Source organism: Lissotriton helveticus, chromosome 1_1 (assembly GCF_964261635.1).
Source record: "Lissotriton helveticus chromosome 1_1, aLisHel1.1, whole genome shotgun sequence".
NCBI classification, from domain to species: Eukaryota; Metazoa; Chordata; class Amphibia; order Caudata; family Salamandridae; genus Lissotriton; species Lissotriton helveticus.
The window spans coordinates 916,623,309-916,648,984 of record NC_136057.1 but is presented as its reverse complement, the minus strand read 5'-3'; the positions used below and the strand labels follow the sequence as shown (position 1 = coordinate 916,648,984).

Genomic DNA, 25,676 nt, shown 5'->3' with positions numbered 1-25,676 from the left:
CCCAGTCAAACCCAGACTGAGGGACCTCCACTGGCTCCCAGTGAGGGCAAGGATCGAGTTTAAAGCAATGTGCATCGCACATCGATCCTTCTGGAAAACAGGCGCTATTATCAATCAACCCCTGATAACCGCCTACCATCCAACCAGACCGCTTAGATCTAAGTCCTCCTCCTTGGTAGTAACAGCAAGGTTCAAGAGAGCTAGGTGTGGGGGCCGCTCATTCTCCCACAATCTCGCCAAGCTCTGGAACTCCCTCCCTCTTCTATTCCGATCAGAGCTCACATTACTCACCTTCCGCAAACTCCTAAAAACCCTCCTTTTTAATAAGCCAGAATAAGCTCCCAACTGCCTGGCAAGAAGCGTGACTTCAGCAGCGCTAGGACACCTAAGGGTAGCTATCGCGCTATATAAATGGTCTTTTAATTTAATTAATTAATTACTGTGTGCATAGCAAATGTTTTACACGCCTCTGTGTTAGGCCTAAGACTTCTCAACGGCACTACCACAAATAGAGCCTTTTGGGTTTACATTGAGCCCTGTACACTTCTGGGGGAATCTCTGGATTCTTTACACAATATAACCACATAGTGGTATATCACATGAAGTGCCAGCTTCCTACAGGAGGGATGGGAGTAAGTAGGCAGCACTAGTCCTTGTTATGGTGGGGGGTTCTCCAGCCAGCATGAAGCCCGGCCTTTCCCATTTCTTTTGATAACCGCTCTCAACATAGACACTAGGCAGGAAGTCCTGCAACATGGTTAGCCACTGGAGGAAAATGATTCCACCGGGAACATAGAGGGGTAGGGACCTTTGAAAACTGTAATGCATCTTATTGGCTCTAGCAGTCTATCTTTTAGAATAAGAACTGCCTATCTCTGCCAGGGCTTGGTTCATCGCTGCTGACTGGACACTGTGGAGACTTGCACACCTGTGTTGGCATGGGAGTAGTTTATGCTCCCATTTGGTCTCTGATTCCACTCTTTCAGCCCTTATACCGGGTTTCGTCAGAGGGACCTTGAGGCTGCTGGGCCTCATGGCCTCCTGCATCCTGCTGATCAAACATGCCAGATGGCATATGCGGACTCTGCAGTGGGTCCTGAAGTTCCAGTGGGCGCAGCATCACAGGAACCTGTCTGATCACATCCAGATCATGTAGTGCACTGCACAGCAGTTGCATCGGTGGCTCATGGACCGGCATTGGGTCGACGGCAGATCCCTCTCCCAACCCCAACCGGAGTTCACAGTAGTGACTGATGCATCCCTCCTGGGATGGGGTGGCTACATGGGAGAGGCGGGGATCAGAGGCCTCTGGTCTTGGGGGGAGAGGTGGTGGGGGGCGATCCGACTTGCCCGAGGCATTTCTTCCCTCTTGTGAAGGGGAGAGTAGTGCAGGTGTTCACCGACAACACCACCGCCATGTGGTACTGCAATAAGCAAGGTGGGGTAGGGTCATGTACCCTTTGTCAGGAGGTCCTGCGCCTCTGCACATGGCTGGAACATCTGGGTGTTTTCCTGGTGGTTCAACACCTGGCAGGTTCTCTGAACGCCAGGGCGGACGAACTCAGCCGCAGGTGCATGATGGATCACGAATGGCGTCTTCACTCGGACGTGGTGCAATGTCTCTTTCGGCAGTGGGGAGAGTCTTTATTAGATCTATTCGCCACCGAAGGGAATGTGCAATGTCATCAGTTCTGCGCATTGGAACTTCCAAGTCCGCATTCGGTCTGCGGTGCTTTTCGTTGTGGAGTTGCGGTCTGTTGTACGCCTTTCCGCCTATAGCACTTCTACCCAAAGTGCTGAAGATCAGGCGCAACCAGGCCCAAGTCATTCTTGTTGCCCCCGACTGGGCTCTTAGAGTTTGGTATCCCGAGCTACTCAGTCTGAGCATCAATCTTCCGATCAGACTGCCTATTCAGGAGGATCTTCTGTCTCAGCAGCAGGGGACGGTCCTCCACCCCAACCTGTCCATCCTCCACCTCTATGCGTGGAGATTGAGCGGCGGCAATTGATTCCTTTCGACCTGCCTCCTGAAGTTTGTGATGTCATTCTGGCAGCCAGGCACCCGTCCACTAAAGTGGTATACGCCTGCAGGTGGAACACATTTGTGGCATGGTGCACGGCAAAAACTGTGGATTCCCTTTCTGTCCCTCTTTCTGAGGTCCTTTTGTTCCTTCTCTCTCTAGCACAGCAGGGCTTTGCTCTAGACACTATCAAAGGTTATCTTTCTTCTATCTCTGCCTTTCTCAGGCTCCCTGGTCGGCCTTCTCTTTTCAAGTCCGCGGTTGTAAATAGATTTCTCAAAGGTATTACACACCTTTTCCCTCCTATTCCATTTGTGATGCTGCAGTGGGACTTGAGTATGGTTCTTACTTATGTTGTGTGCTCCTTTCGAGCCCCTTCATAACTGTCCTCTTCGTCCCTTGACCCTCAAGACTGCCTTCCTGGTTGCCATCCCCTCCTCTAGGCGAGTGAGTAAGCTCCAGGCCCTTTCTTGTAAGCCTCCTTTTCTATCTGTCAATCGGACAAGGTTGTGCTCAGGCCAGTCCTTCCTTTTTGCCAAAAGTTGTTACAGCCTTTCACATTGGGCAGACTATTACCTTGCCCACCTTCTTTCCAGGGAGGAAGAGAGGCTCCACCGTTTGGATCCTAAATGTGCTCTTTCATTTTATTTCAACCGCACACAGTATTTTCGTATTACAGTATTACAGTATTATCTCCCGCTAGGTCCTCTTATGTATCAAAGCCTGTTACTCGTTGGCTAAAAAGGAACCTCCGGTGGCGCTGCATGCTCATTCCACTAAAGCAACTGCAGCCACTACTGCATTGAGACCTGGTGTTCCCCTGCAGGACATTTGTCAGGCAGCCAAGTGTGCCTCGCTGCACACGCTTACTAAGCATTACTGCCTTGACAGCCAAGTCCGGAGAGATGGCTTCTTTGGCTGTACTGTCCTCTGGGACTTTCTGGTGTTGTCTTGGTTCGCAGACCCACAACCGGGGTTGGTATTGCTGCGGTATCTATTCTAAGGTAAGGAATTTATAACTTTGTGTTTCTTTCAGATGGACAAGTTAGTTAACCTTCGATAACAATATATCTGTAAGAAACATTAGTAGTGATGGATTCCTTATCGCCCCACCCATCCTCCCCGCTCTGCGAACTGATTTATAGGGTTACGGTCATCTCTTTCAGGGCCCTAGTTTCAATGCACTAGTGGTCAGTTTCTTGCATGGCTCTGCGTTCCTGGCGCTGAAAGTCGTTTACAGAACTGATGTCAGCGCCCCTGGACAGTGTCTAAGTAGCGCCCGCGACGTCATCTTGGCGATCACGACGCCAGCGACTGACGCAGAGCCGCACAACGCCACCTTCCGATGCGCAGGGGTACTGCTGACAAAAACTTTCCGGATACAGTCTAACGCCTATGGGCAATTCTAAGGTAAGGAATCGATCACTACAAATGTTTCTTACAGATACATCGTTACCGAAGATAAGTAACGCGTCCATTTAGTCCTCTACTGTAGAACGTTTTCAGGAAAACTGTAAAGGGTCACTATGTCATTCTGTTGCAAAAAAATGAACTCTTTTCAGAGGTGCTATGCTAGAGCAGAAAGTTACTTGTACCATTTTTTTTTTGTTTTCTTTGGCTCCTCTCTTGTCATGTGGCTCATTGTGTAATGGCATGTCCTGGTCTCCTTCCACCTCCCCCCTGAAATCAATAATTTGCTATGGTCAAGCTGTTTGAATCATTTCGATGTATTAGGAGTTGGAAAATAATTCATGTTTTAAGTATCAAGACTTAATTTGTTCTGAGGCTTCTCCTTGGATAGATGATTTACTCATCGCCTTGCGATTATCAAAGAAACTCCTGCTGAAGAACTACTCTGATAATCAACTGTGATGTTCTCGTCTAGATTTTTGTTCGCCCTAAGTTGGCAGGGTATGCTCAGACGTGAGTCCCTTGCTCACTTTGCCACTGGCGTCAAGCAAGCCCGGCTGAAGACGGCTGTAATGCCAGAAACCGGTCCTGGGAAGCTTGATTCCGGTCCAGGGAAGACATGGCTTGGCAGTTCGGGCTGGACTGTTCCCATGAGGCTCAGTGTCAGACTGATTTGCATATGGCCATGTCTGAATTGGAGTGGCGGAGTGAGCTAAAGAACGGTGATGGATTAAACCCAGATCAGTTGACTGGGGGTGAGTGTTTGTATTGTCAACGCTCCGTCCATCATCACCTTTGGTTTTTCTAGATTTTTGTTAATACATTTTTTGTTTTAGGTTTCAAGTGTGCGGCCAAAATGTGCTTTTGAGGCATGTTATAGAAATTGTGTGTGCATTTGTTTTCAGTGTCCCGGTAGAAGGGGAATCCAAATATTGATGGAAAAGGTTTTAATCACTAAAATTTGTTTTTCAGATGTATTGAGGAGCCACAATGATGCTTGTCATGAAAACAAAGACTTGCAGCCTTACATGCCCATTCCTCATGTGCGAGACTCATTAGTACGACCACAAGACAGGTATGTCAGCTCAAATATTGCACTTCATCCTAACAAGTACATTTTCAGATACTTTACATGCAAGACGTCACCCATGGGCAACATTTTAAAATGAAAATGAGAAACTAGCTATTTTTTTTTTTCAAAACTGTATTTATTAGAAGTTCAAGCAAATCAAGTGTACAGCTCTCCAAGAGCAGGAGAGCACGTCAATATGCAAATTACAGCAGAATATACGTATGGCTCAAACCTATGACTAACCCCTACCCGCCCCATTATCCCCCCCACAACTGCAACAGTCCCAACTACCCACCCCTTATCCCACCCCAACCCGATGCACGTGATCACAATCAGCTGCAGTATACAAGAGGAAACACACTAAGTGTCTTGGAACTTTCCAGGCCCCGAGGTCTCAATCATCGGACAGATCATCATCCGTTTCAGCGGGAGGATCCAATGTCAGGTCTCTGTAGTCCGCCCACCGCTTCCAGATCTTGTAATGTTTCCGAGGGCAGCCCCTGGCTTCAAACACTGGCTTTTCCAGCCCCATGAGGAAGTCTAAGCCCGCCTTCCAAGCGTTAAGCGGGGGGGCGCGGTCACTCTTCCAGGCCCTCGCCAGATCCCTCTTGGCCACAACAAGGCCTAACAGAAGGAGATGGCGCTTATAGATGTTACCACCCACTTGATCCAGGATATGAAGAAGACCCAACCTAGGTGTACGAGGTAGCTCCCATCCCAGCACCTCCGACAGGCAGTCCCACACTCCACCCCAGAACCGGACCAGGCCCACACACGACCACACAGTGTGCACCAATGTGCCTCTCTCAGCCCCACAGCGCAGGCAATCAGGAGAAGCAATCAGGCCCGCCCTCCACAGTCTCTCTCTAGTGTAATAGGCCCGATGTAAGTATTTATATTGTATGAATCGCAGCCGCACTGCTATAGCTGTGCCCCGGGGGGATTCCAACGCTTCTCTCCAGTCATCCTCATCCAGCGGACCAACATCCACCTCCCAAGAGGCCTTCAGCGACACCAGGGAAGAGGAGCAGTGAGTGACCAGTGTTTGGTAGATTTTCGAGACTTTTTTTATCCCCTAGGTCTCCCATGAAAAGCTTAGCCTCCACGGGGCTAAAGTCTGGAAGCTGGTCCAGCTCCACCAGACTCTGCGCCAGAGCATGACGAAGCTGTAGGTACTTAAAAAACTGGGTCTTAGGCATCGCAAATTCGGCGCGGAGCGCTTCAAAGGATTTAAGGGTAGTCCCGGTAAGTATATTACCAAGTGACGAGATCCCTATGGAATCCCAGCCACCAAACCCCTGCAGGGAAGCCAGTGCAGGGAGCTGCCCGTTGTTCCACAGCGGCGTTTCGGCCGTCAGCCGTCCCCACCAGCCCATTCGACGCAGTGCCTGCCTCCATATCAGGAAGACCACTTGAGTCGCATGCGGCAGCGACTTCCGCCGCCTGGCCGAATACAATAGGGTATGGAGCGTGGCATCTCCCATCAGAAAATGTTCTAGGGCATACGCCGGATCATCACGGCCACCGTACCACCACTCATTTAAGACCAGCAAATGAGAGGCTTGATAGTAGGACAATATGTCTGACGTCGCGAGACCTCCACAGTATGTGGACAAAAAGCAGGTCCGCAGTGCCACCCTAGAAGCACCCCCAGCCCATAGAAACTGGCCCAATAAGGAGTTTACACGCCGGAACCACTGCGGGTCCACTCTGTACGGATGGTTTTGTAGCTGGTATAGCAGTCTAGGGAGGGCCACCATCTTAAAAATAGCAGATCTGCCATAGATATTCAGAGGCATGCGCGACCACGTTTTGACGTCGGATTGAACCCTGTCCCACACCGGTTGTATATTACGCTCCCACGCAATATCGGCAGACTCCGACAGGAAGACTCCGAGATATTTCAGGCCACCAATCGCCACCTGTAGATCCACTGCCCAAGGAGACACGTCGCGCCGGCCCCCTAGTATCCAGAGAGTCGATTTACGCGGGTTAAGGTAGAGTCCCGAGACGTCCCCGAAAATGCGCATTATCTCCAAAATACGCGGGCCTGAACGATCAAGGTCTGTCAAAAAGAAAAGAACATCATCCGCATACAGTGCGATTCTGTCCGTGAGGCTCGCACTCCATACAAAGCCACGAAGCTGCGCGTCAATGCGCACCCAGGCTGCCAGCGGCTCCATGACTAGCGCAAAGAGATACGGGGACAGGGGGCACCCCTGCCGGGTCCCCCTAGCAATCGGGAATTTCTCCGAAATGGCGCCCGAGACACGTACCGAGGCTGTGATGTCGGTGTACAACAGTTTGACATACGAGACAAAAACCGGACCTAAGTTGAGGCGTGGTAACAGAGCAAAGAGGTACGTCCAGCTGACAGAATCAAACGCTCTGTCGATGTCTGCCAGTAGGAGCGCCGCCCGCTCCCCAGTCGCCCCCATCGCACCCACCGCTACCTGTGCCCGTCTGATATTGTGCCTTGTCGCTCTGCCCGGCATAAAGCCCGCCTGATCCGGGTGGACCAGCTCTGCAACATACGGGAGAAGACGATTCGCTAACGCCTTAGCCAACAATTTGGCCTCAAAATTAATAAGGGAAATCGGGCGATACGACTCGTGTCTGTCAGGGGGCCTGCCCGGTTTCAGGAACACCACTATTTCAGCCTGACGCCAGTCATCCGGCAAGCAACCACCTTCCCGCGCCGCCTCCAAAGCCAGCCGATAGTGCGGTCCCAGCTGCAAATGAAATTTCTTGTAGAATTCACTGGGAAAGCCACTCGGTCCAGGCGCCTTGCCCGTGTTAAGTTGTCCTAGCGCGTCGCCCAGTTCCTCCGCCGACAGGGGAAGGTCTAGAGCTGTCTTGGCCTCATCCGATATCACCCGGGGGGGAAGGTCAGCTATGAATTTGTCAATTGCCTCCGGTGGGAGACAATCACGCGAAGCGTATTGTACCCTATAATAGTCGTCAAAACTCGTCGCAAGCGCAGCAGGGTCCGTCATGGCAATCCCCTCCCCGTCGGTAAGGCCCGGCAGAGAGATCGGCTGTAGAGTTTGCTGACACAGTCGGTGGAGCATAGTGCATGATTTGTCGCCCCACTGGTACACCCTACTCCGCGTGGCCAGCCAGGCTTGCCGAGCCTCGTCCAGTAGGATCGAAGCATAGGATCGCTGTGCCTGGAGAAGTAGCCTGAGCGCCACATCTCCTGCATCTCCACTACACTGCCCCTCCAAAGCTCTCACCGCAGCCGCAGCCGCTACAGTGGCCTCCTGACGCTTCCGACGGGCGGCAGCACACCAGGCGATGTCCACGCCCCGCAGCGTGGGTTTCATGGCCTCCCAGACCGTCACGCTGTCCATGTCTTCGGTCAAATTCTCCCGCCAATATTGGGCTATCGCACCGCGCATGTGGGTCGTATATTCCGTCCGTTGGAGATGCCACGAAGACATCCGCCAACGGAACGGCTGATGGGATTTACACAGTGCAATCCGCACTGCGACTGGGGAATGGTCCGACAATCCTCGAGGTTGGATCACGGCCTGCTTCACCCTATCGAGGAAGGCCCCGGGTACAAACACACAGTCCAACCGGGAAAAGGAGCCATGCACCGCCGATACATACGTGTATTCACGTGTCCTGGCATGTAGATGTCGCCATGCATCCACCCAACCTAGCCCATCGCTCATCGCTCTCAGACGCGTAGGGGTAGGCGCCCCCGCGGCCACCTGCATTCTCTGCCTGTCCAGACTCACATCCATCACATCATTCCAGTCACCCCCTATTACAGCCAGGCAGTCCGGGATATCTGCCCACAATTCAAACAGGTGCTCCGCCAGAGACCACTGCAGGGGAGGGGGAGCATACACACTGCCGAACACCACAGGTTCCACACCAATCATGCCCCTGACAAACACAAACCGACCCTGGGGATCAAGCCAATGGCGCTCGTGAGTATAAGACAAGCGTCGATGAATGAGGACAGCCACCCCTCTCGACCCCCTGGTAAAGCCTGCATGGAACACCTGGGTATAACCAAAACGTTGTAGACTCAGTACCTTCGTCCCTAACATATGTGTTTCCTGCAACAACATGACATCCGCCGAGTCCCTCTTACCCCAGCGCAGTACTGCTCCCCTTTTAATTTTGTCCAGCATTCCCCTGACATTCCAACTAAGAATCCTCATGGAGCCACTAACAGGCGCCGTCTCCGGGGAATCACCCATAGTCTCGGTGGGAGAGCATCTGGAAACCCTCGGACCTAGCCCAAGCACCTTGCAGCACAAAAATCACAGCAGCAAAAATCACGTGCATCCCCACCCAACTACCCTGCACCCCCCCCACCCCGTTCCCCAGCACAACATCCCCAACTACCAAACCCCCGCCTATCCCCCCTCCCCCACCCCTATACCTCATGAAACAGTGAAGTACCTGTCTCGGCATAAAGAGCCCCGGGCCCAAAACAGAGCGCCCAAAGCCCCCAGGCCAATGGATCCCCTCACACACCCCAACTAACAGTACCTCCCCTTAGGGCCCCCCTCGAACATGGGAGGAATAGGCCGCCCATGGGTCAGCACCCCGAACCCCGTTACTCACATGTGGCCCACCGCTTAAGCGCAGCGGGACAGAACTACTACAAACATCGCGCCCCCCCCTGTGTGTCCAGCCACGGCCTAGACCACTCCACACCATGCGCCAGCCCATCAAGCAGTAGTGTCACCCCTATGGCCACCAGCCAAGGCGAGAGTCGAATGACGCTCAGGAGACAAGAGGGGGCCCTACGATCCTCAGGTCCCAGTCCCAGACTGAGCAGTGTCCGACTGTGCACCATCCAGCAGGTCACCCCCGGATTGGGAGCGGCGCCGCGACCTAGACTTCCCGCGTCTCCTGCTCCTGCTGGAGGATTCGCCCCTCTCCGGCGATGACCCACGCGATGCTCCAGAGTTCAGGCCCGGCTGGGCATTCGGTCGGATCCTGACTGTCTCATCCGTCCAGTTAAACACCGCCTCCGGGGTGTCAAAGAAGTGGGTCTTGGAATGAAATACAACACGCAGACGAGCAGGGTACAAAAGTGAATACTGAATTTTCAGTCCACGTAACTTGGCTTTCGCATCTTGGAAGGATCGGCGCTGCTGCTGCACCAGCCTGGTATAGTCCGGGAAAATCATAATCCTGTGACCCTCGAACGACAAGTCCTCCTTCGCTCTTGCTTCCCTAAGAATAACGTCCCGGTCATGAAAGTTGAGGATCTTGGCGATGACTGGACGTGGTCGCTCTCCCGCCGGCGGTTTCTGCGCCAGGGCCCTATGGGCGCGTTCCACTACAAAGCAGCGTGATAGAACGTCCGGGGGAAGCCAACTCTCCAACCAGTGCGTCAAGAACACATCCATGGACCCCTTCTCACAATCCTCTGGAAATCCCACAAAGCGCAGATTGTTCCTTCGCGCCCTCCCTTCCGCATCTTCGACCCGGAGTGCCAGCCCCTTTTGAATCCTGGCCATGTCCTCCACCTTTTTCTTTAGGGCCACCACATCATCTTCCACCCCGGTAATCCGAGTCTCGGTTTCGGTGATGCGGGCCACAGCATTGCGGAGATCTTGACGCAGCAGCATGACATCGGCTCCAACCGCACCTATTTTGGCATCAAGCATGTCCCTGGATTGCGTAATGGCGGCCATTAGGGCCGCATTATCAGGACCTGTGCCCTGGCCACCCCCGGAGGCCCCGGATCCCCCACCGGGTCCCGTGAATTTATCAATCGGCCCATGCTTGGCAGGACCAGTGCCGCCCCCACCTCTCGTCATGGTTAGTGGTAGGGAAGAGGGCCTCTCAGCCACTGCGGTGGGTCCCTCGTCGACAATAATTCAACAGCAGTGTCCACTCTGTGGGCCAAGGAAACACCGTCAGGGCCTGAACGCCGTCCCCAATGAGCACCCCCAGATCACGGGCACCGCAGCCACACTCCGGGCGGCCAGCCCCGGCGGGAACGCTAATAGGACAGCCCCGTCACCTGCTCAGGGCCTCCAAGGTCTCTGTTCGGACCGCACCCAGGATCTGCGAGCCAGTATAGTTTCAAGACACTGGGGCGTCCTGGCCACCCCACCCCTCACTCGTGACCACAGCAGTAAACGATGCAGGGTAGGCACTCTGGTCTTCAAACTGGATAGCCCTGATCACCCCTCGGGCCACACGTCTTGTCGCGGCGCCTTAACGCAGGTCCACCAGGGAGGAGGAGGAGAGGGGGGGGCACTCACAGTTTGTCGCGGACCGTCTGTGGAAGACTTCCAGGCACCACTCGGACAGCAGGCTCGTCCCTCCAGGCGTGTTCGTGAGCCCCACTGAACAGCACTATGCAGCGTCGTCGATGCACCATCCGTCCACCTCACCAGCCAGCACCGTGAAATCTGTCCCAGCACACCAAATTGGACGCGGCGCTCGACCCTCCAGCGCCCCGGTTGCACAGCGCCCGTACCTTCCGTCTAGAAGCCAGTGAGGATACAGCCCGGCCGGGGGTCGCCAAAGTCCAGGCCACAGTGTCCCCAGGGCCAGGCCAGCCACAGTCGCACTCGGATGCCCCAGGTGCCCAAAGCAGGATCCAGCCGGAACTTGCTCCGACGTGCCGCAGATGTCAAGTGGCCTCGGGCCAGGCCAGGGGAAGTGTGCCGCAGGGCTTACTGCGTGAGCAAAGTCGAGTCCTCCAGGCAGCCGGGCCCCTGCCACAATCCACCCCCTCCGTGCTCCTCCTGCGGTGTGTGCCCAGTGGTCGTCGGGCGCGGCAACCGCCCCAGCAACATCAGGGGTGGGCTTCAGCAACCCACCGTCATCCGGGTCCGGGCCGGCCCGGGGCCGCAAAAATCGAGGTCCCCGGCTGCCCTGGGTCTGTACAGGCCGCCGCGCCTCTCCGCCGTCACAGGGTCACCTCAAAATATGAGATAGCTCCACTGGGCCCCACAGCAGTGTCCACAAGCTCCGGCGGTGCCGCCTCTGCGCGGGGATCACCCGACCGGCCCGATCACCGGCCGTCGGCGTCCGACCCTGAAACTCGAGGTCCCGGCTCCACTCGTGTACACCAGGCCGCACCACGCCGCCGGCAATCCCGGGTCACCGGGACGGCAAGGAGAACGGGTCGGCACACCGGAGGGATCCGGACACCGCCAGGAACACTCTCCACACCGGGAAGGCAATGAGCGGGCTCGGGGGCCAGGATAAAAGAGCAGATTATGATCGGGCCGGCGGGAGCTCCTCTAAGCTGCGACCGCCATCGACGCCCTCCAAGCCACGCCCCTAGAAACTAGCTATTTTGAGAGACTATGCTCTGTAGTTTTCTATTCTTCATAATTTCCATTGCTACATTTATTTAATTGGGTCTAGCCTACCCCTTTAAACTGGCATTTTGCTACCTGCTTTCACATTGGTGGTAATACATATTTTGCTCCTACACTTTAGCTATGTACCATCGTACTCTCAGCAGAAATCAACATTTTTTTTTAATACTTTGAGAGAGTTTCTAAGATTTTAGACCTTACTGGCAAAAGGGTACCTAAAAATGGACTAGTGTTTAATCTTAAAATACTCCTAGGAGTTAAAAATGATGAAGCTAGGAATGAATGGAGCCGCTAGGGATTAATGGATCCACTATGATGCAGTTTACGTTGAAGAGGTGTTTACGTACCTTGCTCCTTTTGTCCTACTCCATCACGCCGTCTTCTAAGACATGTGGTAGACTATTCTAGAGCTAATATGCAGTGCTTAAGAAAGGTTTTACATTGTGATGGAGAGAAAGGAGAATCATGCATCTTCGGCAAGGCATATTTTGCTCCAGCATCTAGTAAATCCATATCCATACTGGTTAAGATTTTTAAACAGTTGTTTTGCTCATCCTGGTTGTGTGATCTATTAATCTGAGGGCCATCCTTGCCAGCACCACAGTAGTCCGTGTTGGGTATTGTCCTCAACTCACTGTAACTTATTGTAATAAAAGAGGGTCGGGTCTAGGAGTAACCGGGCCACCAACACACAATCAGAAGAATATTCTGCAGACAGGAGGCAGCATGATCACAAATATTATTACGATTACATGGATTAGGTATTTAAACGCCATATCAAACTGTATGGGCTTACACAGATGTACAAGGGCTGCAGACCACTGTCAGTACCACAATTGAATTGTTTCTATACAGGGCAGAAAAGCGCATTCAGGCAAATACCCCAGTGTACATTACCAGTCAGACTTTTATGAATTTAAGTCAGCCTGTACAGAAGACGTTGAAAGAGAGCAAACTTGATGGAATTTGTTTTTGGCAAGGACTTTATGTAGGAGGGAGCCACATTGCCCCTACTACTTTTATCTTTTCATGTCCAAGTGCAGCCTGACCAGCAGCAGGAATTAAAAAAGGATGGCTTCTAAAGAAGGGGCAGATCTGTAAGCTGCTTTCCAACTCATAACTATGACTACATTGCTACTTTTCCCTAAGGTTCCCTTTCCTTTGAAATCTCTACGTCTCATCAGAATTTTTAATTCTCTTGTTTGCCACTCCACCACTGTCTGCCGCCATTTGTATCTTTCATTATTGGGCTTTTTGTTCTCGGCATGACACCACGGTCGTGTTCCCTGGGGCTACCCATTTTTGGGTGACAATTCCCTTCTTTCTCTAAACTCCATCTAGAATGTATTTTGGTTTTTGATTCCTTCTTCAAAATACTTGCTGTGACTTGTGCCACTTCTTAAAGAGGGGGCAACATCTGTGTAACAGTACTTTAAAAGTTCCAATCTAATGACTTGTGAATCATATTGCACCAGATAGCTTTTTGGTACCGGATTCAGTCATGACTGTTCCCTCTGAAAGATTTTACAGCCTTCCCATGGGATTTTTCCAGCTAGAGCAGATCCCAAAGAGTTACCGGCTGCAGCACTGTCCATAAACAGCCACTTCATTTCGGCTTCAACTGCCGTGCATTCGACGATAACTCTTAACTGGGTAGCCCTATAAGATAAGATGAGATGTCTTGGCACACCAGAATGTCTATACTGCAGGGCTGACTCTGGTTTTCTTACCTGCTCATATGAAGCTAGTGAAGTCTCTCTGAAGGGACTCAACATGTCTCTTCGGAATAGGAGCCAAGGGGGCCTGGCATAAATATAGCAAATGTGGCAACGCATTCATTTTGCGCACTTGAATTCTGCTTGTACAGAATGCATACACCCATGATTCTAATCCTGCTATCACTCTAGTGGGGCCAGACCAGCTTTGTTCTCTGATCTAGAGGAGATAGCACAGAACACTGTAGCGAGCCTGCCAGCTCATTATGACTTGTTGACAATTGAAAAGGGTCTCCCGTGCCACTCTGCACCAGCTACCTTCAGCCTAGTAGTAGGGCTCAGAATGATTCATCGGGCCACCATCTGCCACCTATAAGGGCATGTAGAACCTAAATGTGTCCAGAAGACCTTCCACAAGAAGGTACACAGCAGAGTGGTACAGGTTAATGTGCTAGTGGAACGGTACGAGACTTGGGGAAAGGAAGTCATAGGACAGATTTTTTTCAACTCCTTAGTCCTCGAGGTTTCCTAGAGGGGTGAAGATGATTGCGCCACAGAGATAAGCCCCCAGATCAGTGTGGAACCTAAACCTAGAGCTAAAATGGCTCATGCTGCCATGCCTTTAGCTCATGCTTAATGCTAGACGTTTGCTAGTATTTAACCGGCAAGATGGCTTTCTGAACTGCCATCACACCTTTAAGAACTGCAGGCACTCTCACTGTAATGGCCTTACCTGTAGAGATACACAAAGACCGAGTGGTAATGAGAACTAACCCACAGTTTCTCCTATAGATGATTTAGCACTTTAATGTCAAGCAGGCCATTCACTTACCTATGTTTTCCAACAACCGAAACGAAAAACTGAAAGGGCTCTTCATCATGTAATTTCAGAAGTGCACTCATGACTTACCCACAGGAAACCAAACTAGTTTGGAAAGCAAGACAATTTTTCTTTTCTTTTACCCTGGCAAACAAGGGTTTACTAGTTACTAAGTGGACTATCACAAGATTGATAGTTCAAACAATCCAGACATGCTACAAGGGAGCAGGAGTGGTACTGGGAGAAAACCCAGGGACACTTTACAAGAAAAAGGGAAGGGACACTTGCATTCATTACTAGCATGTCTATATAATGACCTTTGCATAGTTGCCCCATGGTCTTCTGTGCACAACTTCCCGAAGCAGTACTGCTTGGATATCCAAACTAACAAGGATTTGCAGGTGAGACTAAAAGTACTGAAACACCGGTTTACAAATGCAGACTCCTATTAATCCTTCCTCGCTAGGGAGAATGCCACCATACAATCAGTGCCCAGAATGTGAATCTAGAAAAGGTTCACACAGCTAAACAAAATGATTACTTTCGGTATGAGCATTCATGCAGTTGGAAGAATTTTCTGGATTCACTTGCAACCCTCCCGCAAATTAGGTAAATTGAAAAAGAGGGCAGTAGAAGTATGGTAAAGTCAAGAGGAACCCATTTCTGCAAGAGTATTATAGGGGAAAGAAGGGGAAAAAAGAATCTGAAGATATCAAGCAAAGGGGAAACAGTGACAAATATCTGAAGTCATGCAATGAGGAATATAGCATCAAATGTCCGACTACTCAACTGGCACAAAAAAAGAGAGCGAACAGAGTAAGAGGGACAATTCCGCAAAGCTTCAAATCAAGATCCCTACGTGTACAAATGGTCAAAACAGCCACAGTGTATTTCCTCAAAAAGCAGGTAGGTACAAGTTTCAGAGCCCTGTCTCTAGAGATGCAGCCATGTGGATTGCCAAGAAATTTCAAATCACAATAGACAGTTCTCCTGGTATCCAAAATGCTGATACAGACTCACTAATGACGAGTTTCAAGAGCATCATGAAAGGCTTTTGAACTACAGTGTTACATGACGTCTTCTGTGTATGAGGTTATCTGCAAATCAATTCTGTGTAGGAAATGCACAAGTTACACATCTATGTTCTGCCAGCCAAGCACTCTGGAGAATGCTCTTCTAATAAGCTAGTTGAAGGCGTTTGTGTACGCATTCTCTCAGATTCAATAAGTTATCGTCAAACTAGCAAGAAACCAAGCAAAGGATGACCCTGACTGCTCTGGAGAGGCCCTCTCGGTGATTGTTAACTGTTGCCTCTATCAGTGCATCCACACAAGACCTAATATCCTTTTTAAAGCTTAAAAACCTGAGTTCGTCTTACCAAATGACTCCATATTGAAGTCTGCAATTGGGTCCTGTTGTTTGTGGTTAGTTTTTAGGTCTTGCCTAGGCAGCATGCATGCGCTGCATAGGAGGAGGACTTTAGGAATCAGTTTTTGGCCCCAAAACGTGCATGCGTTGCATTGCTTTCAATGGCAATGCGTGCATGTTTGGCGATTCCCTTGCGGTAGCGAGCTTTGAAACCATTTGTTTGTAATTAACACATGGCTCCTGCTCTCTCCCGCAAGGGATACAGGCGCAGGCCACCTCCTCTCTCCCTTCCCCCCTACTGCCTCCTCCTCTCCAAACTTTTTTTTAATTTATTTTTTTGCTTTTAGTGCGAGGCGCGCTCGATTGTCTCCCCATGTGTCAGTGAGTGTCTTGTTCTCCCTTTTAGTCACTGTATGGTTTTCCTCCCTACATGTCAGCGAAGGACTTATTCTCCTTTATGTCGCTGTAAGTCTTATCTCCCCATGTGTCATTGAGGGTCTCTTTCTCATCCAGACCTTGTGTGTCTTGATCTCCCTCTGGACAAGAATGTCTTACTTTCTCCCCATTGTGTCTGACTGTGTCCTCTTCTCCCTCAGGATTGTCCTGTGCACTCGTCTTCATCATATCTAAGTGTCTTGTTCCTGTTAACTCACAACAGAGCGGCTCTGTCTCGTTGGCACGATGGGTCTGGTAGAATAAACACCGAAAATGCCCTGCTTCTGTGCACCTCCCTGCGCGAGCAGCAGAGCCCCTGCACCCGGGCGCCTCTTCTCAGCGGCAGCAGCAGCGCCTGGACAGGTGTGAGCTGCTTAAGGAGTACTGCGCATGCGCCCACGTGCACCCCATGGAGTTTATCTAGAGGTCAGAGCCGGCTCTTGCTCCGATAACACCCTGGACAGGACATTTGGCGCCCTCTCTGCAGTTAGTGAATAATACGAGACCGCAGGGTGCCCATTTTGTGTTCGCAAGTCAGTTACACATCAAAGCAGCGATTAGCCTCTGAGCCCAGTGTTTGAAGCGCATTAAAAAAAAAGTTTGGGAACTGTAATCCTGCGGGCAGTGGCGGTGGGGTGAGTGAGCTGCCGTGGCTAAAAAAACAACAAATATTCTGACCTCCGCTCAAGGGCCACTGCTCGGAGCACACAAGTGCGAATTGGAGCCAAACGTAATACGTAGAAATGGACAAATAAACAGAGCATCGGAGTAAGGCAGTGGAAATAAGGCAGACATGAAAGAAAATGGATCAGGATAATACAAATAAATTCATAAAAGCACCAAAATTCCCATATATAAAAAAACAAAGTAGAAATGTGTAAGAAAAACTATGAACGAAAAGGCGCTGCAATGTACCGTAATCGGTTATGCGCTTTAGGAGCTCTAAAATCATATGTTTAATTGGTGATATGTTTAAAAGGACTAATTGCCTTTTTATTACCCTAATATCAGTTTCACAAAAGCATTGTTTGCTTTGCGGCGTCACACCACAATTATGCCATGCACATGTATTTATATTAGATCCCCGGTGGCGCCAACCAGGCTTCTGTACGGTGCATCTTACAAGAGGCTTAATATATATAAATAATGTATCCATGAAGCGTCACCAGACTCTGTTACGCACCTAGGCCTTTCCTTCCTGTGTTGATGGCACAGTGTTAAATGGCAGCGGCCCATTCTGCCATTTGGGTGCCCTCAGCAAAGCACGACAAAACACCGCCATTCTTCCCAGAGTGCCTTCAGAAATAGCATTTCCAACATAATGCCCTGGCAAGAAGGGCGCAGGACAATGACATCTGCAGGCCTGATTCTCCCTGGAAGTGGCACAAACAGATTCTGTCTACAGATTAGCTCTACCCTAATTGTCGAACCAATTGGTGTGCGGGGGAATGCGTCAGAAAGCAGGAGGGCAGGCCACATTGGCTTTCAGAGACTACCCCTCGACCACCATGCCAGACTGTGCCTCACCGTTTCCTACATGGCGGGAGTTTGTGTAGGAAGAGAACATCTGCAGCACAGCTGTTAATAGTTTATTACTGTTGTGTACAGACTTTATTTATACCTCACTCGCTATCCACGTATTTAAGTAGAAGCTTTATTTAGTTGTTCCTGTTTAAATTCTAGTGGACGATGTTCAGATAGTTCCTGCTGGACCATTTTGGTTGCACCTGGCATTCGGAACGTCATATGAACGGCTGAGGATGAAAACGCATGATTCATTTGCAACCTGGAGCTAGTTAGGTGTTATAAGTTTCTTTTTCTTCTTGCTTTGCTTTTGGTTATTTTTATTTTAGTGTGCCTGTAGAAATGATTTTTTTTTTTTTCAACTGGTCATTCACACTCTGTGCCCAGTAATAAGTAATTTTTTTAAACGGGTTAACGCTCGCCGCTGACATCTGTTCTGAAGGCCATGACCTTGTTTGTTCCCCTAAATGTGCAGTTATGAAAACGAAGAAAATACCAATGTTCATAATACTATGCTGGTTCAGACCTCTCAAGTGTCCCAAGTTGCGCGGGATCTGTTCACCAAGTGCTATTTTTTTCTGTCTTCTGCTAACTGTAATCCCGGTAGTTTTATGTTACCATTAAAAACTCACCGTCACAAGTACCATCATCAGCTGAAGAAAAAACGGTGATAGAAACAGATATATCTGGCTTGAATAAGTACTAAGTGTCACAGTTTTATAACTCTTAGAACGCCCTTCTTAGTAGTACCCTGCTCAACACGTCTCTTTTTATGGACCTCTGACAGATAAAGGGCTGTTCTGGCCCACCTGGAATCAAACCTGTGGCCCCCATGGATGCATACATACCTCAGCATCCGACATATAAATCTTAAGTTCTTATGTAACTACACGAAACATTCCACTAAATTACAAAATCATTTATTAATAGATTTATTGGAGAGGATGTGGCATTACGGCCAGAGCTACCGACTTTGGAGCTGGGGAGCCAGGTTCGCGTCTCGGTGTCAACTCAACATCCTATGATTCTGGGCAAATCACTTAATCTCCCCATGCCTACCAAAACAAGCATTGGCGTATCCAATAGGTCTCACCTTTGGTACCTAATAAGTATTTATGCAGCACAATATCCTTGGTGCAACAACTTCAAGTGTTGCATGGCTAAACACTTATTATATCCCAAAGGCGAGACCTATTGACTATGCCAATGCTTGTTATGTATATCTGCCTACTTTCTTCCCTTTTTCAGTTTTGAACAGAAGCATTGAATAAATAGAAGCTGCCGTCTGCTCGAAGTCCGTTGTAAAGTTTAATTGTTCATTTTTTACAATAAAAATCTAGAGTGCATTGAGGGTTATTGAGGTCTTTTTAAAAAAGAAAGTCTTAGTGCTGCTTGTAGATGAAACTAGTGAGTGCTGATGAATTAAAGATTGTAGTACTAGGATAACAAGTAAGGTACGCTTTCTGTTCTTTTGTGTTTTTTTAGCAAATTGCAACTTGCACGTGTGTGATCAATAAGTGTAATTTTGTTTAAAGCCAGTGTGCTACATCTAGTTACTCTTTTATGTTTTTTAGGATTAAAATGAAGAAAGTGTGGGACCGAGCTGTTAATTTTGTTGGTTCAAATGAATCTAGAGTACGAACAGAATGTCGAAGAATAGGCGGTGCAGATTTTTTAGTATGGAGGTGGATACAACCGTCTGCATCAAGTGATAATGTTTCGGTGCTACCATCAAAAGTATGGCAAGGTCAAGGTATGGTTTTCCTGTATACAACACTTGTATATTTTGTTTAACCCCTTCCCTGCTTATGACGGAACCACGACGTCATGAGCCACGGGCAGCGTGTGCTCATGACGGCGTGGTTTCGTCATGCACCAGCCGCTCTGCCAACGCGGCATTAATTCCCTGCCTGTGCGGGTGAATTAATGAGCGGGCGGGGCCGTGACTTAACCACGCCGTCATGAGCACAGGCCGCCCGTGACTCATGACTGCATGTTTCCGTCACGAGCATGGCGCCGCCTCGCTCACCATCCACCCCTCGTGCCGCTGGACGAAATTCACGCTGCGGCCAAGGGGTTAAGTGACAATTTAAAATTTAGTATGACATGCATCATTAAGATGTATCCAGTGCACATACCATCTCTTACCTCTGATGCTCACCTGACCTGATCCAAAACAGTTGCAATCACGAACATGCCCATTGTTGTCCTGAACCTGAAAATCCCACTTCTTTTGCCAACGGATATGAACCCTACCTTTGTATCTAGGTTGTTTTGATACTGTCCCCTGTGTTTTTGTCAAAGGTCCATAAAGCACTTTTAGCCTGCTATTTGAAGAGTGACCGAAGTAAATGTCCAGTAGACTGTGTTCATTTAATTACCCATGTCTGAAGCTCAGTATTGTGGCCACCTTTAGAGAGCGGATTATCTGAATACTCTAGCACCAAAATAGTTATTTGTTCAGATACGTTGTGCATTGTGGTCAGGTCATTGACCTCTTGACTCCAAAAGTGTACATATAAATACCATTCGTACATAAGCTATATCCCTATGGTCATGTCTTCAGCAGTTATGATAAGTTCTCTGAGATGGGAATGGCAAAGCAAACCCATAATTGGAATTCTCCTTTTTGATAGGTAATTTCTTGTGAACTATTAATATAATAATTTGAGGAGACAGTCTGCCTATCCCAACCCCTTTACCAGCTACCCGAGATGCTCAGAGGTGTTTTCTGGCAAATGCTTTAGGAAGGTTTAGGTTTCTGCCAATTTCCAATGTTCCATGCAGCAACGTAGGTTGGTACCAATTTAGCTAATTTCCTGGTCAAGTCCCTTTAATGAAATTCTTGCAGCTGGTTTTGTACAGCATCTTTAAATGGTTGACCCCCTCAAAATCTATTCTCAAGCACAGGAAATGCCCAAGTTACACATCCATGTTCTGCCAGCCAAAGACTCTGGAGAATGCTCTTCTAATCAGTTAGTTGAAGAAGTTTGTGTATATATTACATTGCTGTTTGGTGCTTCTCTAGGGGGTACGTGCTACCCGTCTCGTACTGAACAAACGCAAGTCCTACAAAAGGCAAATAATTTTGTATTCTCAACCATTCTGCCCCTACCTGTATGGCCTCTAAATATGATTTGGAATAATCCGCCCCATTAAATCGATGGTTTTAAAATGATCCATCTCAGAAAAATGTCTCTCTGGGAATAAGAATAATTGTGAGCACCATTTTGACTTAATGAGTCCCCCAACTTGTACTCCAGTCATTTTTCGAGCGCAATACCTTAACTCCCACTATTAATAGGTCCAAGTTCTGTTTTGAGAAAGTAGCAACAAAGGTAAAAACACTTGTTGACTGTCCAGGTGTTTCGTTATTGAACATTAGAATTGTTTTTTTGATCTGTAATAAATGGGGAAAAAACAAACTTTGAATCTTTTTTTCCTAGTTTAAAACATAGTGTGCTGCTATTTGATAATGTGCGCTACTTAACAGTGCTAGCTCAAGAACCCTGTTAAACAGTGCTGACTCGAAATGAGATGTTCGTAAAGGCCCAAGTGCACTTGTAAACTGTACTAGGTTTAGGATCAAACATTGTGGGGTATATGATGCTTAGAAATTGGAATTTTCTGCAGCATATAGCAAAACATCTGCTAGTCAGGAGAGTGCAAGTAGGATCTTTTGAACAGAATGTTTAGTTTCCTGGTACAATCTTCCTGTCAAAAAAATCTCTGTACCTTCAAAACATTTTTTATTGTATACCTCAACCCCTATATCTCTGATCCTCTGCACCATACAATGTGTGCAGGCACTAGTTCTCATTCCATCCTATCTCCTGAAGTATTATTATTAAAATAGAAATTATATAGTCAGTCTTTTTGCTTCACATGGACTTCCAGACCAAAAAGAAATAAGGAGCTCTTGCTCATACTGAAAGTACCTTCATGTTGCAGCAGAAACACTTGATGTACTGTACTCGAAACCAGGCTCTCAAAGCAGACAAACTGCCTCAATTTAAGAGGAGTGCTGCACGATGGCAAGCACACCCCGCTTTATTTTCCTCCAAAAGTTAAACTATATATCTCTTGTGTTTAAAGCACACACAAGGAGATGATGGACGGAGCGCTGAAACTCTCACACTCATCCCCCAGTCACAGATCTGGGTTTAATCCATCATCGTTTTTCTGCTCACATCACCACCCCAGTTTAGACCCAGCCATATGCAAATCAGTCTTGACCCTGATCCTCATGGGAACTGTCCAGCTCAAACTGCCAAGCCAGGTCTTCCCTGGACCGGAAACATGCATCCTTCGACTAGGTTTGGGGTAACACCCCTCATCAGCCAGGCTAGCTTGAATCCAGGGGCAAAGTGAGCAAGTGACCAATTACGGCGAACAAAGCAAACCCTAGGAGATGGACGGAGCACTGAAACTTTTCAGACACTCGCACCCAGTCACAGATCTGGGTTGAATCCATCATCGCTCTTTAACTCACTTTGCCACTCCAGTACAGACCCAGCCATATGCAAATCATTATTGACCCCAGTCCCAGGATGCTTGATTCTGGTCCAGGGTCGACCTGGCCTGGCAGTTCGGGCTGGACGGTTCCCATGGGGAACAGTGTCAAGACTGATTTGCATATGGCTGAATCTAAACTGGAATTGCTTGGTGTGCAAAAAAATACTATGGATTTAACCCAGATATGTGACTGGGGGTGAATGTTTGATTCATTCAGCATTCCGTCCATCATCGGTTCTTTTTGCATTTGTTGTCCTAAGTAGGATGGGTATGCCTAGACATGGGTCCTGTGCTCGCTTTGCCACCAGATTCAAACCAGCCTGGTTGATGAGGGGTGTCACCCCAAAGCCGGTCCCAGGATGCTTGTTGTTGATCCAGGGAGGACCTGGCATGGTATTTCGGGGTGAGGTCAATACTGATTTGCATATGGCTGGTTCTAAACTGGAATGGTGTGCAAAAAAGTGATGGATTTATCCCAGATCTGTGACCGGGGTGGGGGGGGGGGGGGTGAATGTATGATTCAGCATTCCGTCCATCTGTTCTTTTTGTTTTTAAAGCACATACACAATGAAAATGGTCTTCTCCACTTCATTTTCTGAAGGTGGATGGTATCATTTTCAGATAAAATATATTTTGCACATTTCTAATGTAAGAAATCCATTCAGCGGTATCTGTGTGTGTGTGTGTGTAGAAAAAAAAAGATGATGGGTTCTTACACAAAAGGCAGAGATACTACCTTCAAGAGTTGGAGTGGTAGCATCTGTGTAAACATGCAATGCATGGATTGTAGCATTTGATCTTGATCTAAAAAATGAATATGGAGCTCAAACCAGTAGTGACACTAAAGAGCAATCATCGGAGGCCAAATAGTGTAAAGGAAATCGACAAATTGAGCACCCAGTAGTGTCCTATGACCAAATTATTCTGCAGACAAATCTGGGTCATCGACTTGGAAATGCATTTTGTACTGTTCAGATGAAATCGATCGTTCAGCTCCAAAACGTCAACATGGAAGCGTAGGATTTTGGCAACAACACTCACTATTTTTGTTAATTCTGTCTATAAGATTCAGCTTCAAAGGCCTCTAGGAAAAATACTAAATTTTGTTTCGATTTGTTCATTGCTTTAGTAAAAAAAAAAAAGAATCAGGTAACCAATCAATGAAGGTCACATATTTTATAATCTGTTAACAGTAGTCACTTGTAGTGTGCAATCTCCTTAGAATCCACTTTATAGGTCCAGCAGCTGTTGGCTACTTTGCAGTCACTTTTGTGAGAAGTTACTCTCTTACAGCAAGAATATTTATGAAAGCTAATGGTATTTATTTGACTGCTATGATTGTTAGGTTTAGATAGTTCACACAAAATAGAAAAAGGATTAGAGCAAGACATGTTTTGATAAGTCTTTCCTATCCCATGCCATTTGACTGCATTAAACAGGCCAAACTCTTTATCACTTAATCGGATAAGGGTGGTGGATTAAGAAAGGCTTAGAGCTTTAGCACATAAAGATATGTAAAGGGACAATTTAGGCTGTGTGGGAGTAGGACATTTCATACACATTTCTATATAAGCAATGCTTTCTTAGTGTTGAGCATCAAACAAAGTTTGTGTTCTACAAAACATTGCTGTGTTTAGCGGCAAATTTAGATTCGGCTTGTTGTTTAATCATCTTGAGCTTCCTTTTTAGCCATCCTAAATTACTAGTTGCCAAAATCCATCAACTGCAAAAAGTTATCGTTCAGTGTACATGTGCATAAAGGGTAAACATTTTAATATTTTTCTATAATAAATTTTAAAATCTGTCCCAATATATAATTGGAAATCACTACAGTCAGACCAGCATTGCAGGAGAGCCTATCTCTTCCAGGACATGGGTGTAGTGCAGAAGCTTAAGCAGCACTGAGCCTCCTGTTCCTAGACAACTACAGTGATGGCAGCAATGAGCAGCACTCATCTTTCTTAATCTTATACTCTTGCCACTCTCATGGGCCAGCCATCAGTCTATTGCATTCTAGCTATGCTTTATAAACCTTCATTGCATTATTCCTGAGTAGCTTACTACAAGTAAACATTTTCCATAACATGTTTAATCTAAATGACTATTCTCTGTAACCTATTTGTTTTATGCTTGTAATTGTTACGACATGCTATAAACTGAAAGAACATGTTGTAATAGGAGACACTGATCATCATTTCGTCTGTTAGCTTTTCATCTAGATCGAAGGAATTCTCCGCCAAACAGCTTGACGCCATGTCTGAAGATCAGAAATATGTTTGATCCAGTAATGTAAGTACTTAATTTGTTAAAATGCAATTACTTGAAGTGTAATGTCCATTAAACCTCACTCAAAAATCGAGACAGTTTGAACTCCTTGGGATCTATGGTATAGTGGTAGCTCTCCTTAGGAATAGAAGTACCCTTTTAAACTTGCTTAGATCAAGGAACATCATGAACTAGGACCTTGAACATCTTGGTTCAAGAGAGGTTGTGCAGTTGGAGTGAAATGTGCTTTTGGATGTGTTTTTGCGTGTGGGTTCTCACTTTTACAATATTTAAAGTATCTAATTCAATAAAATAACAAGCTGTGCCACGTTTTTTGGGTGCAAATAAGTGCATAATGAGCAAAAAGAAAATTGTCACCTCCGCTTGCCGAACTAGTGAATGAGGTGCATTTTGAAGTCTCTTGTCTTGCCACTTTAGTTGTCATTGGTTACTAAACTACATGTGCGAGGCATGTATGGTTGTAAATGCACATACTCCTGCCAACTAATGTTTGGCCTGGATGTGTGCAAGTTTTATTTCTTCAAAGAAGTCTTTTCAGACACCAGGTGGAGCAACTCCTCTTGTTGATAATGTACCTGGGCATGGACTCTATTGTTAGATAGTTTTCTTTCTGTCGTCTGGTTCGGACGTGTGCTCCTTCTCTGGTTCAACACGGTCTCAGTGCTCTTTTCAGTTCGCATGGTACCTCCCTCCATCTGTATTGTACTTTGATTGTGTTCCTCTTTCTGCGGGTCTACGTTCGAAAACTTCCATCAACCAGTGTTTGTAGTGATCGCGGCCCCTCCTCGGCCTTGCCTGTCGGACTTACTCCTGTCTCCATGGCATCTCTCCACCATGACTCGACAGGATGGAATGAATGCCTTTTAGCTATTGTCCTCGATGCGATGTGTAATACCCTCGGGCCAACAGCAGGTCTGTAATTTGTGTCTGTCGCTGGATCACCACAAGGCTGACTGTTACACCTGTCGTTTCTTCTGCTCCAAAGAGTCCGATACGATTACTAGCCCCTTAGCTTTTCCACCATCACCCCCACTCATTACCCCACCTTTGCCATTCCAGCTCCTTTTGTAAGGGCTCCCATTGACATTACACCTCAGGATCTCCACATTCCAAGACAGGTGGTCATGGTGGGGTGAGGAGTGGACACATTTGATACTACTCCAGAAGGTGACCTATGGTATTCCAACAATCTAG

General features: G+C 47.9%; 1 protein-coding gene across 2 annotated transcripts in view; it reads left to right on the top strand.

Annotated features, from left to right (window-relative positions):
• The window catches only part of LEMD3 (LEM domain containing 3), a 212,046-nt gene that overhangs the window by 138,704 nt on the left and 47,666 nt on the right, over window positions 1-25,676 (top strand). For both annotated transcript variants that reach the window (XM_078676332.1, XM_078676325.1), the window contains exons 8-10: window positions 4,404-4,506; window positions 19,256-19,434; window positions 24,404-24,485. In XM_078676332.1, the coding sequence (XP_078532458.1) occupies window positions 4,404-4,506; window positions 19,256-19,434; window positions 24,404-24,485 (364 nt within the window). The remainder of the gene's footprint in view (window positions 1-4,403; window positions 4,507-19,255; window positions 19,435-24,403; window positions 24,486-25,676) is intronic.